The sequence below is a fragment of the Cygnus atratus genome, chromosome 13 (assembly GCF_013377495.2).
Source record: "Cygnus atratus isolate AKBS03 ecotype Queensland, Australia chromosome 13, CAtr_DNAZoo_HiC_assembly, whole genome shotgun sequence".
In the NCBI taxonomy this organism is placed as follows: domain Eukaryota; kingdom Metazoa; phylum Chordata; class Aves; order Anseriformes; family Anatidae; genus Cygnus; species Cygnus atratus.
The window spans coordinates 13,764,575-13,776,960 of record NC_066374.1 but is presented as its reverse complement, the minus strand read 5'-3'; the positions used below and the strand labels follow the sequence as shown (position 1 = coordinate 13,776,960).

Sequence of the window (12,386 nt, the reverse complement as noted above, 5' to 3'; positions counted from 1 at the left end):
TTCTTTTACAACCACAAATCTGATCCAACTCTTGCTGCAGTTATTCAAGAGAGTGCTGCAGACGTTGAGTGTGAGCTGCAGTCAGGTCACAAACAAAAGCAGAAGTGGTTGCTGATACCAGCAGCAAATGTCAAGCAGTTTCATTCCAACCTGTAATGCTCTACTGTTGTGATGTTACGATATGGACTTTGCCTCCTGCTGTATTCACAGAAAAGTATTAGTAAAGGGCAAACTTTTTAATTGCCACCTCCAAAATTCTAAAATGATAGGATTTTATCTGTTTTTTTTTTTTTTTTTTTTTTTCAAGAGATGTAATCAGATACATTGATCATACATGTGGATATCCATTACAGGTAGGGATTTCAATTTTTCTTGATTCTACATTCCATTTTAGGGTACTGGGCAATGTTTTCCAACATTTAAATGATAGACTCCTCTTTAGAGTTCTAAATCTAAGGTAGAAGTGCCAATACATCTGAAAACAAAAACATACAATTGACAGGAACATCTTGGAAAGTTGAGTCCAATTTGTGTAAGTTGGTCAGAGTCCATTTTAAAAAAGCAAGGAAAGATGGTCATTGAGGAACCTAGACATCTATGCCAGAGATAGCCAGCTAACAAGCTCAAAAATATGACTGAGGACAGACTGTGAGAAGTGAAATGACAAGAAAGAGAAAGTTTCCAGTCACTGTTTAATATGACAGCTAATCTAAGAAACACAGGGGGACCATATTCTTAAGTGGCCAGTAGTGTCATGCCACTGAAGCCTAGATAGTTGAATCATGGGAGGGTTTAGCTCTATAACTGTGTGGAGAGTGATAATTGTACATTAAAAGTAATTATTTAGATCAATGTTTATTTCTACATGCCACAAAAAACAACCATCGTTAGAGAATCAGAAGAAAACAAATTCAATATCAATGAAAAAACCTTGCTGTCTGTGGATAGTGGAGCTTTTTATCCATGGATGATATTCTATGTGAGTAAGGATGTTTGGCCTCATCATCTTCTGGAGTTATAGCAGTTGGGTTGTAATGAACTTCAGCTAGGGAAAATAACGGGGGAAAATTTTCAGTGATGCTAATTTGGTTTTACTTATTTAGAAAGAAACCTGACTATGCACAACTCAATAAATACAGCTATGCTTTAACTTCTGTGTGAAACTAACAGAAATCAGCATGTTTCCAAAACCAGCTAGGAATGTTTGGTGCTTAGGTCAGAATTCCTATAAAAGAATTCTGTTTTCAAAATACAGCTCTGCAACAATTTCTCCATCTTGAAAGGCAAAATATTCTGCTGGGATTCTTCTGAACTAAACAGGCTCACAGCAGGTCCTGTTCAGTTTTCTGTAATCCCCCAAATCTTTGAGCTTTTGGGAATGCATGAGATAGAATAGACTACAGTACTCCCTAACTGGAAGCAGGTGCCATGAGAATGACAGCCAGCTGGCACAGGGTAGAGCATTTCTTAGGTGCCTAGGATGGAAGCTAAGCTGAGAGTTCCCCTCCTTTTGGAAAAAAGCCATACCAGGATCTTAAGGGTTTTCTTACTTTCCTTCATATAGCAAAAGACATCTGTAACACAGCCATTAACCCCAAACTGAAGTCTGGCATAGACAAAGCAGTGAAAGCTTTCCTATATATTTCCATTGGTTGGGATTTGACAGTCACCATATGGAACCTTAGCATTTAGTCTATTTTCTTACCTATCCTAAAATTCATATCCGGAGAAGTCCTAGAGGGGAAATCCAAGCCACTCAAAGTTGAGTTTGTTCCATTGCAATTTAGATTCCACAAAGTTGGGGAAGGGTGTCGGTGGTTTAAATTCCTTGGTGTAGATGCACTTGATCCACTCCAGTCTGAAATCAGAGAGCAGAAGGCACAGGAATAAAATCGTGTATGGGAAATTCTTCCTGGTGTGTCACATTTCAAGCTACCAAAGACCAGGGAGGAGAAAGTTCTGGGCTTGTTTCTTGTACCATCCTTGTACCTGACCTGAAGCACTGGTCTCTGTGCAGCATAACGCACAATTCCTGATGTTATGTTTTACACTAGCTACGTCACACTTGTGCAGGTAAGGCTGGATACCAGCAATTCAGTCTTCTATTTCCCCTTTAGGGATCAAGTCCAGTAATACTCATTTAGATAAGGCCATGCCAAAGAGTTCAGGAGATACACAGGGGAGAGGAATAGCAGTCTTACCCTTATTGTATCATACGGCACAGAGCTGGCTGATGCTCAAGGGAAAGTACGCCATGTGCTGCTTAGAGCATTCTTGCTGAATTCCCCCAGCACAAATGGAAAGCTACATATTCCTCAGCAGCACACAATGCACAGGACTGTACACACAATGCTCATGACACAGTACATTTGTGTTAATACAGGATAAGTTTCTGAAAATCAACTTCGTGAAAATTGGAAATCCACCAAACACATAGCTCACACACTGGAACGATGAACTGCACATATAGAATTAGTGACCAAGCTGGAATCTCTTTCAGAAAGCTACATTTTTCACTGCATACTGACACCTCATGCTCATATCATACAAGCAGTTAAAGGAAGAGGAAAAAGTCCAAAAAATTATCCAACGCAATGCAGAAATAATGGAAAACTATTGAGAAGAACACCACACTTCTTAAAGTAGAACAAATGTGACACAAGCCAAGCTAAACAAAACCCCTTAATGCTTACCAGAATAATTCTTCCGATTAAATCTCCTCCAACAAAAGTGCACCTGGCACTGCTTCATTACATCATCCTTCATTAGGCAATGAAACACAAAAATAAAGAATCCTAAAGAAGTAAGAAGAAAAAAATCACATTTTTGGGGTTGATTCTCCAACCTTCTGTCCCTTTTCTGATGTTTTTGTATGCCACTGAGTTACCGTAAGTTATGTATAGGCAGAGAGGTGGCCTCTGGGCCAGTATCATGTTGGTCCAGAATTACACTTGAAAGTCATTTGTGCATATGAAAGCGTAATGGAGAGAGCTGCCTGCACATTTGGTATGAGAATAATCTCAAAATCACTGGAGATTCTCAGCAACCATTTTTATTCCCAGATGAAAAAGACTGTACCAGCTCCTGAAAAGATGCACTTATTGGGACCCATGTTTCTGAAGCAAGCATTCGTGTCTTTAACAGTAATATCTATCATAGCAATGCTAGCTAAACAACACTGTCATTTCACTTCAACAGAGCTTTCCTACTGAAATAGCTAAACAGTATAACACAAAAGCTATATGAGCTCTCTGCTTCCCCCATACTTGAATTATTTAATATTACAAATGTATTTCTGTTCCACAGTCCTAAACCGTTCCATTTATAGCCGTACTCCATTCAGAAATTACCTTGCAAGCTGTTAAAAATGCTGAAGAGATACAAGAAAAATATCCTTACTGCTCCCCAGGCAAAAAAGGCAAAGCCCCAAGTTAAGCCCAAAAGGAACATCAAACTGAAGGCACTTTTGACATCCTGGAGAAAAACTTGCTTCCAGAATCTGTGTCTCTTTTGTGTCCTTGATTTCACAGAGTGGACTTGAAGGAGAACTGTGATGAACATGGCTGTATTCATCAAAAATGCTAAGAAGATATAGGCCACAACGGAGATGTAAAACACTGTGTTATCTTGAATCCAGCAACTGCAAGAAAAGGAAGCATGAATTTGATAATGAATTCTGCAGACAGTGAAGCTAATGAAGCTTGGTTTCCAAAATAATCCTCATGTATGGTCTCTGATACCTAGCAATGAGCATTCCCTAACACCCATTACTTTCCCCCAGTAAGGACTTTCATAGAATCTCTCTAATTGATTGCCTTTTTCATGGATGTTATAGAAATTTAATATCTTGGAGAATGTAATATTTCTGTCAAATTCAGATAAACTTGATAAATGTTTCACAAATTAATAATGTGCATACAAAAAGATACACTGCCTTAGGAAAACCAAGTTAAATATGACTTAATTCGGAGTTTAGAAAGACAAGCATTGGCTAGCTTTTCCTTGTACAGCAATTACTGAGTTTTGTTGACTTTTTGCTAAAGACTGGTAACAGTCTTCCCTCCAAGGTGTTATGGGTGTGTGTTGTCCCTCTGACAGTTCAGAATTCAAATATTTCAGGTAATCTTCACCAAGTGATCAGGTTGGGCTCAGCAGAAAGCAGGAAAAAATAATTAAGCAGACGCACTCTGTTATAAAACCCTTTTAAAGGATGAAAGAATGTAGTGTTTTCCCACTGGAAAAGAGGAGGTTGAGATGATTAAAATAAAAGAATTTGAAATGATGAAAGCCTTCTTAAAGATGAAAGAGACAGTGATGTGACTTGACATAAAAAAATAAAAATAAAAATAACAGAAGCAAATGTGCAACATACTAGAGCAATTATTCTGCCTTTAGGGTTTACCAGAAATCTAGAACATGCAGGAGCAGATACAAATGTCACAACAAACTGAGTTACTGTCGTGTAAAGGAAGAGAGATTTTCCAGAAAGAAAAAGTGTAGCTGATACAAACAGTGGCAAACTATGTTGGGCATAAAACTGGAAGAATCCCTTCCTGTCCACAATTCCAGTCCACTCAAGTGAGAGTTACTCCATATGTTAGCCACGTAGTCCAAAAGGATCTACTCAACCAGAACCACTAAAAGGAGAGGGTTAAGATGGCAGGAAAAGACAAAAGCGAGAGAGCAGTTGTTGCCTTTTGGTTGTTTCTTCAATCTTTAAGATACTTTGAAAACCATCAAAACAATTGAAATATTATACTTACAAATTGCTGAACGGATTCTTCTCAGACTGTGATCCACCGCCATAGAAGTCTTTATTTATAATGAGTACAATAATAATTACAATAGCTGGTATTCCTAAAGTGGAAAGAAAGAGAAAAGGAAATATTTCAATTAAAAAAAAAAAAAGAAGAAGAATATGGGAAGATGTCAGATAATTTCTGGTGAGTAATTACCACAGACATGTACATCTTGGGATCAAACTGTACTCCTAAAGCTCCTTCTGAAATGAGTGTAATTAAATGTGTGGCATAGCAGGATTAATCTCCTTATTTATGTAAATTACAAATGAGTAGGCATAAAATATCTGTGTTTGCAAAATGTTTGTGAATGTTCAAACATCTCCAGAAGGGATCCAATCTGGTAAAATAAAACCAACTGATTATTACAAAAAGCAGAGCGTTAAAAGATACGCAGACCACAGCATTTTGCATTAATATCTGATAGAGACAGACATTTTCCAGCCAGTGTTTGATCAGTCTTTTCTTCCATTCACTTCCTATTTGCCACATTTCTTTCAGTTCTGGCTCTTCTGTTCAGAATAACTGCTGCCAGCAGTGCCATTACGTATGGCTGCCCCTGAGAACAATTATGTGCAATATTAAATCTGAGGATAGAGATGATTATATGCTGCACACTGTTCAAAAACATAAAAAATGCTTTAAAACAGCACCTAATGGCTACCCAAACAATATGGGTCAAATTCTGCTCTAGGTCACTGCCTTTGATAACACCTTTTCTAATAACTGAGCCAGCATACTGGGTCCCTTTCATTATGTTTCTCCCTAACAAGTCTCTTGACGCCAAGTGCTTAGAGGAAAGGTGAATCAGTGAAGTCCCCAGGAATGAAAGCCAAATCCATCCCCTGCAGGGGAATTATGCATAGATAACAGCTAAGAACACTAGGCCTGGTGAGGGAGATCAGAATTACCTCTGTGCATCACCAACACAGGGGCACAGGCTGTGGTCAGCTCACACTTCCTCAGGCACATGCACTGATGTCAACTGCCATGATAAATCATTCCCGTACAGACTAGGAGCAGTAGGGAAGGCATTTATTTACATTAACTTTTGGCTTTCCTTGCATATAACTGTGCAACATGCACTTCCTGTTACTGTCTCCGTGAGCAGGAGAAACTTAAGCTGAACCTGCCTAGGAGAAGAAATACATCCTTAAGGCTTAGGGCAAGCACCACATTTCTACTAGCTCAGTGTCCTAACTTACTTTTGCAAACATGCCCCTATCTTAGAAAATGTAACGAGCACAGAAGTTGAAAAGAAATTCACTTACTTACCCCATCCAGCAATGCAGCATTTTAAGATGTACTTTGGGATGTAAATATTGAAAACTTTAACAAGAGACAAGTAAAAGTGAACAGACTCCAGGCACATCCATGTGAAAGCTGCAAGCAGGAAATAGTGAAGGAGCGCAGCTACAGTGATACAGAGAGCTGGCTGGTTGAATGAGGACAGCCAGGGATTGACCAGGAAGACCAAGTTCAACAACAGCAGCGTGGCACAAAGATTTAGCAGGATTTTTGCAGGATTGCCTCTCCGCAGCTTTCTAAATGGAAGTGGAAAGTTACAAGGTTATCATTGCACAAATTGTGCTGGGTACATTCTATAATACCAGGTAACATAAATGTGTGTTCAACACATTACAGATTGGCTTCCTGTAGTGTAATTTGTATCTACATTAACATTTTGAATCAAATCATTAGTTTATTTCTGAAGCACATCTTTCAGTCTGAAAAAAATAGAGCTTCTATATACATGAAAGACCTACTAGGCTATTCACACTTGGTAGAAGAGAGATTTAACTTCTTTTTTTTTTTTTTTTTTTTTTACTACTGCATGAGATGTTAATTGTTATTGCAATATTACTGTCTTAGGAAAACACCTACAGTTGCCTAAGGCTAGAGCCCCATCGTTCCAGGAGCTACTCGTGCATACAGTATGAAACAAAACCTATCCAAAAGGACAAAACACCAGAACAATCAACAGCAAGAGAACAGAAATATAAGCATTTCTTTGTTATTGTTAGTGTCATCTAATGTACCGTCTATATATAGAGAATATTCCAGTTTCTTGACATGGTATCTTACCCATACCCACAAAACACCCATTTATGACATTACAAAAATTTAGGAACACAGAAGTTGTTGAACAGTTCAGACTAGTGCATATCTCAAAGTATAGGGATTTTAAACCCTCCTGTTTCACCACAGTCAGAGGTCAAAATAAAGAAATACTTATACTTTCTGATCTCACTCTTGCCTCCTGTGCATCACATTAACAAATATTACCGAACATTCTGCTAGTTACTGAAAACTCGTTATTGCTAAAACATTAAAAATGACACAAGACAAAGGATCAGACTTACTCAAAGGCTAGATATGTCACCAGTGTTATACCCAAAAAAAGGGAAGAAGCACCACATCCTGCATAGCTTATCAGAGTTAATACACGATCATTTTTGGTATCTATCTCTGTCCGGGATAAATCCTGTGTTACAAGATAAAGAATCAGAGCTGTTTGCCAGATAAAGAAAATTGCTTTCCATATTTTCACATGGATAAGAAAACAAACTTCTACTCTGCCTACTGCTACTTTAAGAGGGTTTCCATTAATATTTTTATGTGTTTCTTATTGTATAGCCCTACAGAATATCCACACTAGTATGGTCAGCTCCTATATTCAGTATTTAAAATATCTAGTACTTAGTTGTGAAGCTAGAAAAGCTGTACTTCAGAAGCCAGAAATTCAGCAAGGATTCCAGTATCTCACACACATTGTTCAACTGGGAGCTTGCTTTGTAGGAGAAACTCTGGTTTGTTTCACTGGCAGTTGCCATGCTGGGAAACTGCATAAACTTGCTAAATGTCTTGGAGTGTGGGAGGACTCTCCACATCCAGAAAGCATCACCCTGAAAAAGTCATCTGGGAGGCTGGGTCTTGCTTCTCCCAGCTGTTGCCAGGAGTGATATTGACGTGATTTTTGATGTTTCCTGCTACAGTTTCTCTTCTCCCTGGTGAAACTTTGAACCTCAAACAAGTAACCTACATAGCTGGTGTACCATAGACTTAGTGCTGTTAAATACCTGTATCCATGCTTATTGCTTAAGTGGAAGTGCAAAAGAGGCGAGTTCTTAAAATCAGACTGATTTCTGTTTGCTTGAATAGCAGCTTCAGCAAGTTGTCTAAAATCTGTAACATCTAAATTCCTTCTTGCAGAAGTCACATTTTTAAAGCCTAGAGAGGGCTTCCGTGCCTCTTCTTGAGCAGGGCAATGCTGACCTCTAGGGGAGGCTGGGCAGGCATCTGACAGGGAAGGGACAGCCTTTACCCCGTAGGTTGTGTTCTACAGATATTAAACAGTTCTCAACTATCTACTTAGTTTGCTTTGACCTTTCCTATTCCTATGCATTTGTTGCAATCCATTCTCAGACATTCATCTCTGCACTCTCATTTTTTGACATCTGACTTCCAGAGGCAGTTTTCTGTGTATGAAAATACTGACTGCCTTTCCTGCCAAGAGATGATCGTTAATGACATCTCCCGTATTTATATTAAATTTACCTTCCTGATGGAGTGTAGACAAAACTAACAGAAAGATGTAATATCATTAATTGCCAACTGGTAGGTAATAAATTTAACACAGTATTTCCAATGCAGCAAATAAGGCATTAATATGTATTAAGTTACATTTGCAAAGAAGTACAAAACACATCCATAAAATGAATTTGTCTTGAAGCAAGTGACATTTAGAGGACTTTATACCATAAAAATTATTATAACTGTTTTTTTTGTTGTTATCAATTTTGGCAAAATTGGAGATAACTAACAGCTAGTATAGATACGAATCTCCCATCTCTCCCCAAAATTAGTGATGACTTTGTCTAGTGCCACGGGACTTTTTTGGAGATGATTCATGGAATACTTACCAGCAAGACTCCAAAATGGGTAAGATGGTTACAAAAACAGATTGTGTAATTCATATCTGTATATTCCATTTCACACCCTGATGTATTCCAACCACCCAGTCCATCTGTGTAATATAGAAAAAGAGATTTTTAAGTAGAGTTAGTCATGCTCAGTCATTTATAGCTCTGCAGCATGCGGAATGTGTGAAGATGAGCTCAAGTTAGTACAGATTGCAGGGTCATTTAGCAGCACACAAGTGATATTTCACACAGGAACACATCTTACATAGTTGCCTGAGAACCTCAAAACTTGGATGAAAGCCTTTGGTGGAACGAAGAAATATTTAAAGTCATTTACATGCCTGCACACAGAGAAAGCAAGAAGGTAAGGAAAAGTCCATTTGACTAGATTGTACTGCGGGATATGGAAATATAGAAGGCAAGAAATATTTATAGGGCAGAGAAATTGTTTAGACAGCATGTAGCATTGAAAAAGCCACATCTTCCCTAGTAACGTTAAATTTATGACCCTATTTATGTGGCGTGTATGGCATATTCAGAAGCTAAACTTCTGTTAAATAAATAAATAAAATCTAACACTAATAATTGGGAATCCTCTCCCACATGAGCTGAGTTAACCCAATACATGGTTATCTTTCTGTGTCTGTTCACTCTCTGAGCCATATCCAAGGCTCGACCCCAGCGAAGCCCCCACTGACTTCCCTGAAGTGACTGTGAGAAGTCATCTGACGTTTCCTTGCATTTTTGCTTTTTTCTTAGACTAACTCTTCTTATCTGTGTGGATGCATCATTGTACAATGCCAGACACATAACCACTCGTAGTAATGTCGATTATTGAGGTATCGGTGCCAGTGGAAAGGAGCAAAACAGAAGGGGCCACACTGAAGAGCACAGACTCAAAGTTTCAAACTCCATGTCAAGGAGCCAAAGGCTCTGGTGACACAGCAAGTGTGACAGCTCTGTACACAGCACTTACTGTTCTTCTGAAAATCCCAAAAGGCGCAGTGCACTGCTGCATTACCCTGAAAGCAGAGAAGAAAGAGGCTGTGACATTTATTCAGTACATCTGTGCATTGTCCGCACTTGCAGACAGTGCATCTTGCTTGTAATCGGGATTTATAACTATGGCACTTTGATTTATCTTCCCCTGTACTGCTTGACAAGAAAGCCCACTGAGGAATGAGGAGAGTTTGGTCTCTGATTATTAGCATAGTAGTGCCTCAAAGGGTCTGTAAGTTACTGAAAACGCTGCGGTTCAGCAGCAGTGAGACAGCTGGTCCCTGAAAACCAGCTGGGATATGGTGCACTCATCCATGGCACTGAAAACCAGCAGAGGGTCCCCATTTTTGCCTTCCCCATTACTAAGTGAAATCGTAGCAGTCAGTGATTTTCCTGGTTTTACCAGCCTTTCTGCATCTTTCATTGTCTGTTTAGGCATAAAAGCTGCCAAGTTGTCCAGTTTAGATTGATTCCTATGTCTGACCTCATTGGCTTCATGTGGTATCTGAGGTGTCATACCTAATTACTGGTGACATTCAAAAGTTATGGCTAAGACCTGGAATAACAACCTGAGATTTTACATGATAAAAAAAAATAATAATAGTAATAATCTCAAGATAAGAAAACCTTTATTTCACAATTTCAGTGTTTCTGTTCTCTCTCTGAAACCAGTCAGGGAAGAGACCTAAGAGAAAATAAAGCTTGCCTGTAGGTCACAAGCAGATGAACAAATTTAAATGGATAAATGGATATTTAATGCAATGTTTGCTCTTGGGGACATTCTAGTTTATTACTCATAATGCTGCAGCAAACTTTCCCAAGGCGCAGATTCATTTTCCTTTATTACGAATAAAGTTTGGTAAGGCACAGCGTTTACAGGAAGCCACCCTAACAGATAAGCTGTTAAGACTTGTGATCTGTAGACTGCCAAATATAATTAGGAAGAGAGCCAAAGATGTAGGTTAGGATGATAGCTCATTAAATATTTAATTAGGATATTTTTAAAAGGTCAAGGAAAAAATCTGAGAGGTGCCAGATGGCCTGGTGGAGTAAAAATGACAGAAGAGAGAGGATATCTGGATGAAATTTTTTTCTAGAACTGTATGTAAAGAGCATATTGCCAAAAAAGCAGCATTTTCAAGCTGTCATTAACTTGAACTTTAATCAAATTCATCTTATTGAGTAATTTTGTTCTGCCCTCAGTTTGCAATGTGTTTGTGTGGAGACTGAACCATAAACATTTGCAACACCAAAATGTTAAGGAGGAACCTGTTCAACAAGTTGGACCCATGCCCACTAAAAAACAATTTAAAATGGATTTTACTTTTGAAACATCATTTTGAAAGAAAACAAAGCAAAGTAATTTTGAAAATGTTTGAAAGTAATTTTGAAACATGTTTTTGAGTTTTTTGAAATTTGCCCCTCTTGGTGACTAAAACAATTGGCTGAATTAGGAGCAACCACAAATCATTTCAGTCAAACACAAGCTGCCATTTTTTAGCAAATAAACTGTTCCTTGAAAAGAGTTGCCCAGATAAAACAAGGAAAACATCCCTTGCTTCTAGCATGGATTTAGCATGGAGACACAAGCTTTACTAACCTGCAGAAATAAAATAAGCCACCGAGATTTGTGTGGACTGTCAATCTTCTAGTTGATAGATGTTGGAGAGGTCAGTCAGCAAAAATTTTTAAACTTATCTGACTAGTTGCCAGTTTATTTTAAGGATAAGTGAAATAGTTTTTATTTCAACAACTTTCTGATTAAATGAACATATCCTACCGTATTTTGGTCTATGTGCTGAAGAGTTATATTCACAGGTTCATTAAGGTTCTGAATCAGTGAATTTTCAATGCTGGCACTCACAACATAAGTGTTCAGCCTCTCCTTCTGTAAACTGTCATCCTACAGTGGAAAAATACACACATGCAAACAACTCCAAGTCATTTAAGTTACCGGCAATCGTGCCCTTTGCTGCTTCCATTTTTTTCAAATTGTCTTTCTTGGAAATTGTGATCAGCTAAACACCATGGGATGCCTGATACACTTTAGCTACTTTCTACTTAATTGGAAAATGTAGTTAGTAGCGAATTCAGGGAAAGTCTCCACATCAGCAGAAACAGAACACAGTTTCAGATGCATCAGCTGGATTGAGAAAGCTGCATAACCATTTCAGTACATCAAAACATTCAGTTGTACATCATTTAGCTCATTAGACAGTAGACACAATCGTGAATGCTTCTTCTGTATGAAAAGCATTGCTCAGCATAATATATGTTTCATCATACCAAAAGAAACATCTTCCTTTTTAAATTACATTCATGCCCCAGAGTTAGGAAAACACAGCAAATATTAGAACATTCCTAAATGATGCATATTACTTCTGCTATTATTTTGATGGAGAAAGAAATCCTGAAATTATTTTCATGATATTTGACGTGTACCGTATGTGTTTTTTAAGCAAGAGCTTACTATTTCCTAGAGGAAGATTAGGGTATGTTCTTTTCCTACAGAACAAAAGTATTGGAATAACATCAGCTACAGAAAATGAAGAAAATATCTACAGTCTCCAGACAATTCTCAGAGCTTTATCACTACTGAGAAGGTTTTGCTGCTTGGATGCATTTTCCCTGCACGTTTCTCAGTGCTCCATCAGTCTGACGCTAA

The 12,386-nt window shown here is 38.2% G+C and overlaps 1 protein-coding gene across 1 annotated transcript in view; it reads right to left on the bottom strand.

Annotated features, from left to right (window-relative positions):
* Positions 1–750: 750 nt before the first annotated feature.
* ADGRG4 (adhesion G protein-coupled receptor G4) overlaps positions 751–12,386 on the bottom strand; it is a 28,032-nt gene continuing 16,396 nt past the window's right edge. Inside the window, exons 14-23 of the mRNA XM_035541669.1 lie at positions 11,502–11,624; positions 9,699–9,744; positions 8,723–8,826; positions 7,163–7,284; positions 6,075–6,343; positions 4,764–4,857; positions 3,351–3,640; positions 2,694–2,795; positions 1,706–1,858; positions 751–1,045 (exon numbers count right to left, since the gene is read on the bottom strand). Coding sequence (XP_035397562.1) covers positions 918–1,045; positions 1,706–1,858; positions 2,694–2,795; positions 3,351–3,640; positions 4,764–4,857; positions 6,075–6,343; positions 7,163–7,284; positions 8,723–8,826; positions 9,699–9,744; positions 11,502–11,624 — 1,431 coding nt within the window. The 3' untranslated portion in view covers positions 751–917. The remainder of the gene's footprint in view (positions 1,046–1,705; positions 1,859–2,693; positions 2,796–3,350; positions 3,641–4,763; positions 4,858–6,074; positions 6,344–7,162; positions 7,285–8,722; positions 8,827–9,698; positions 9,745–11,501; positions 11,625–12,386) is intronic.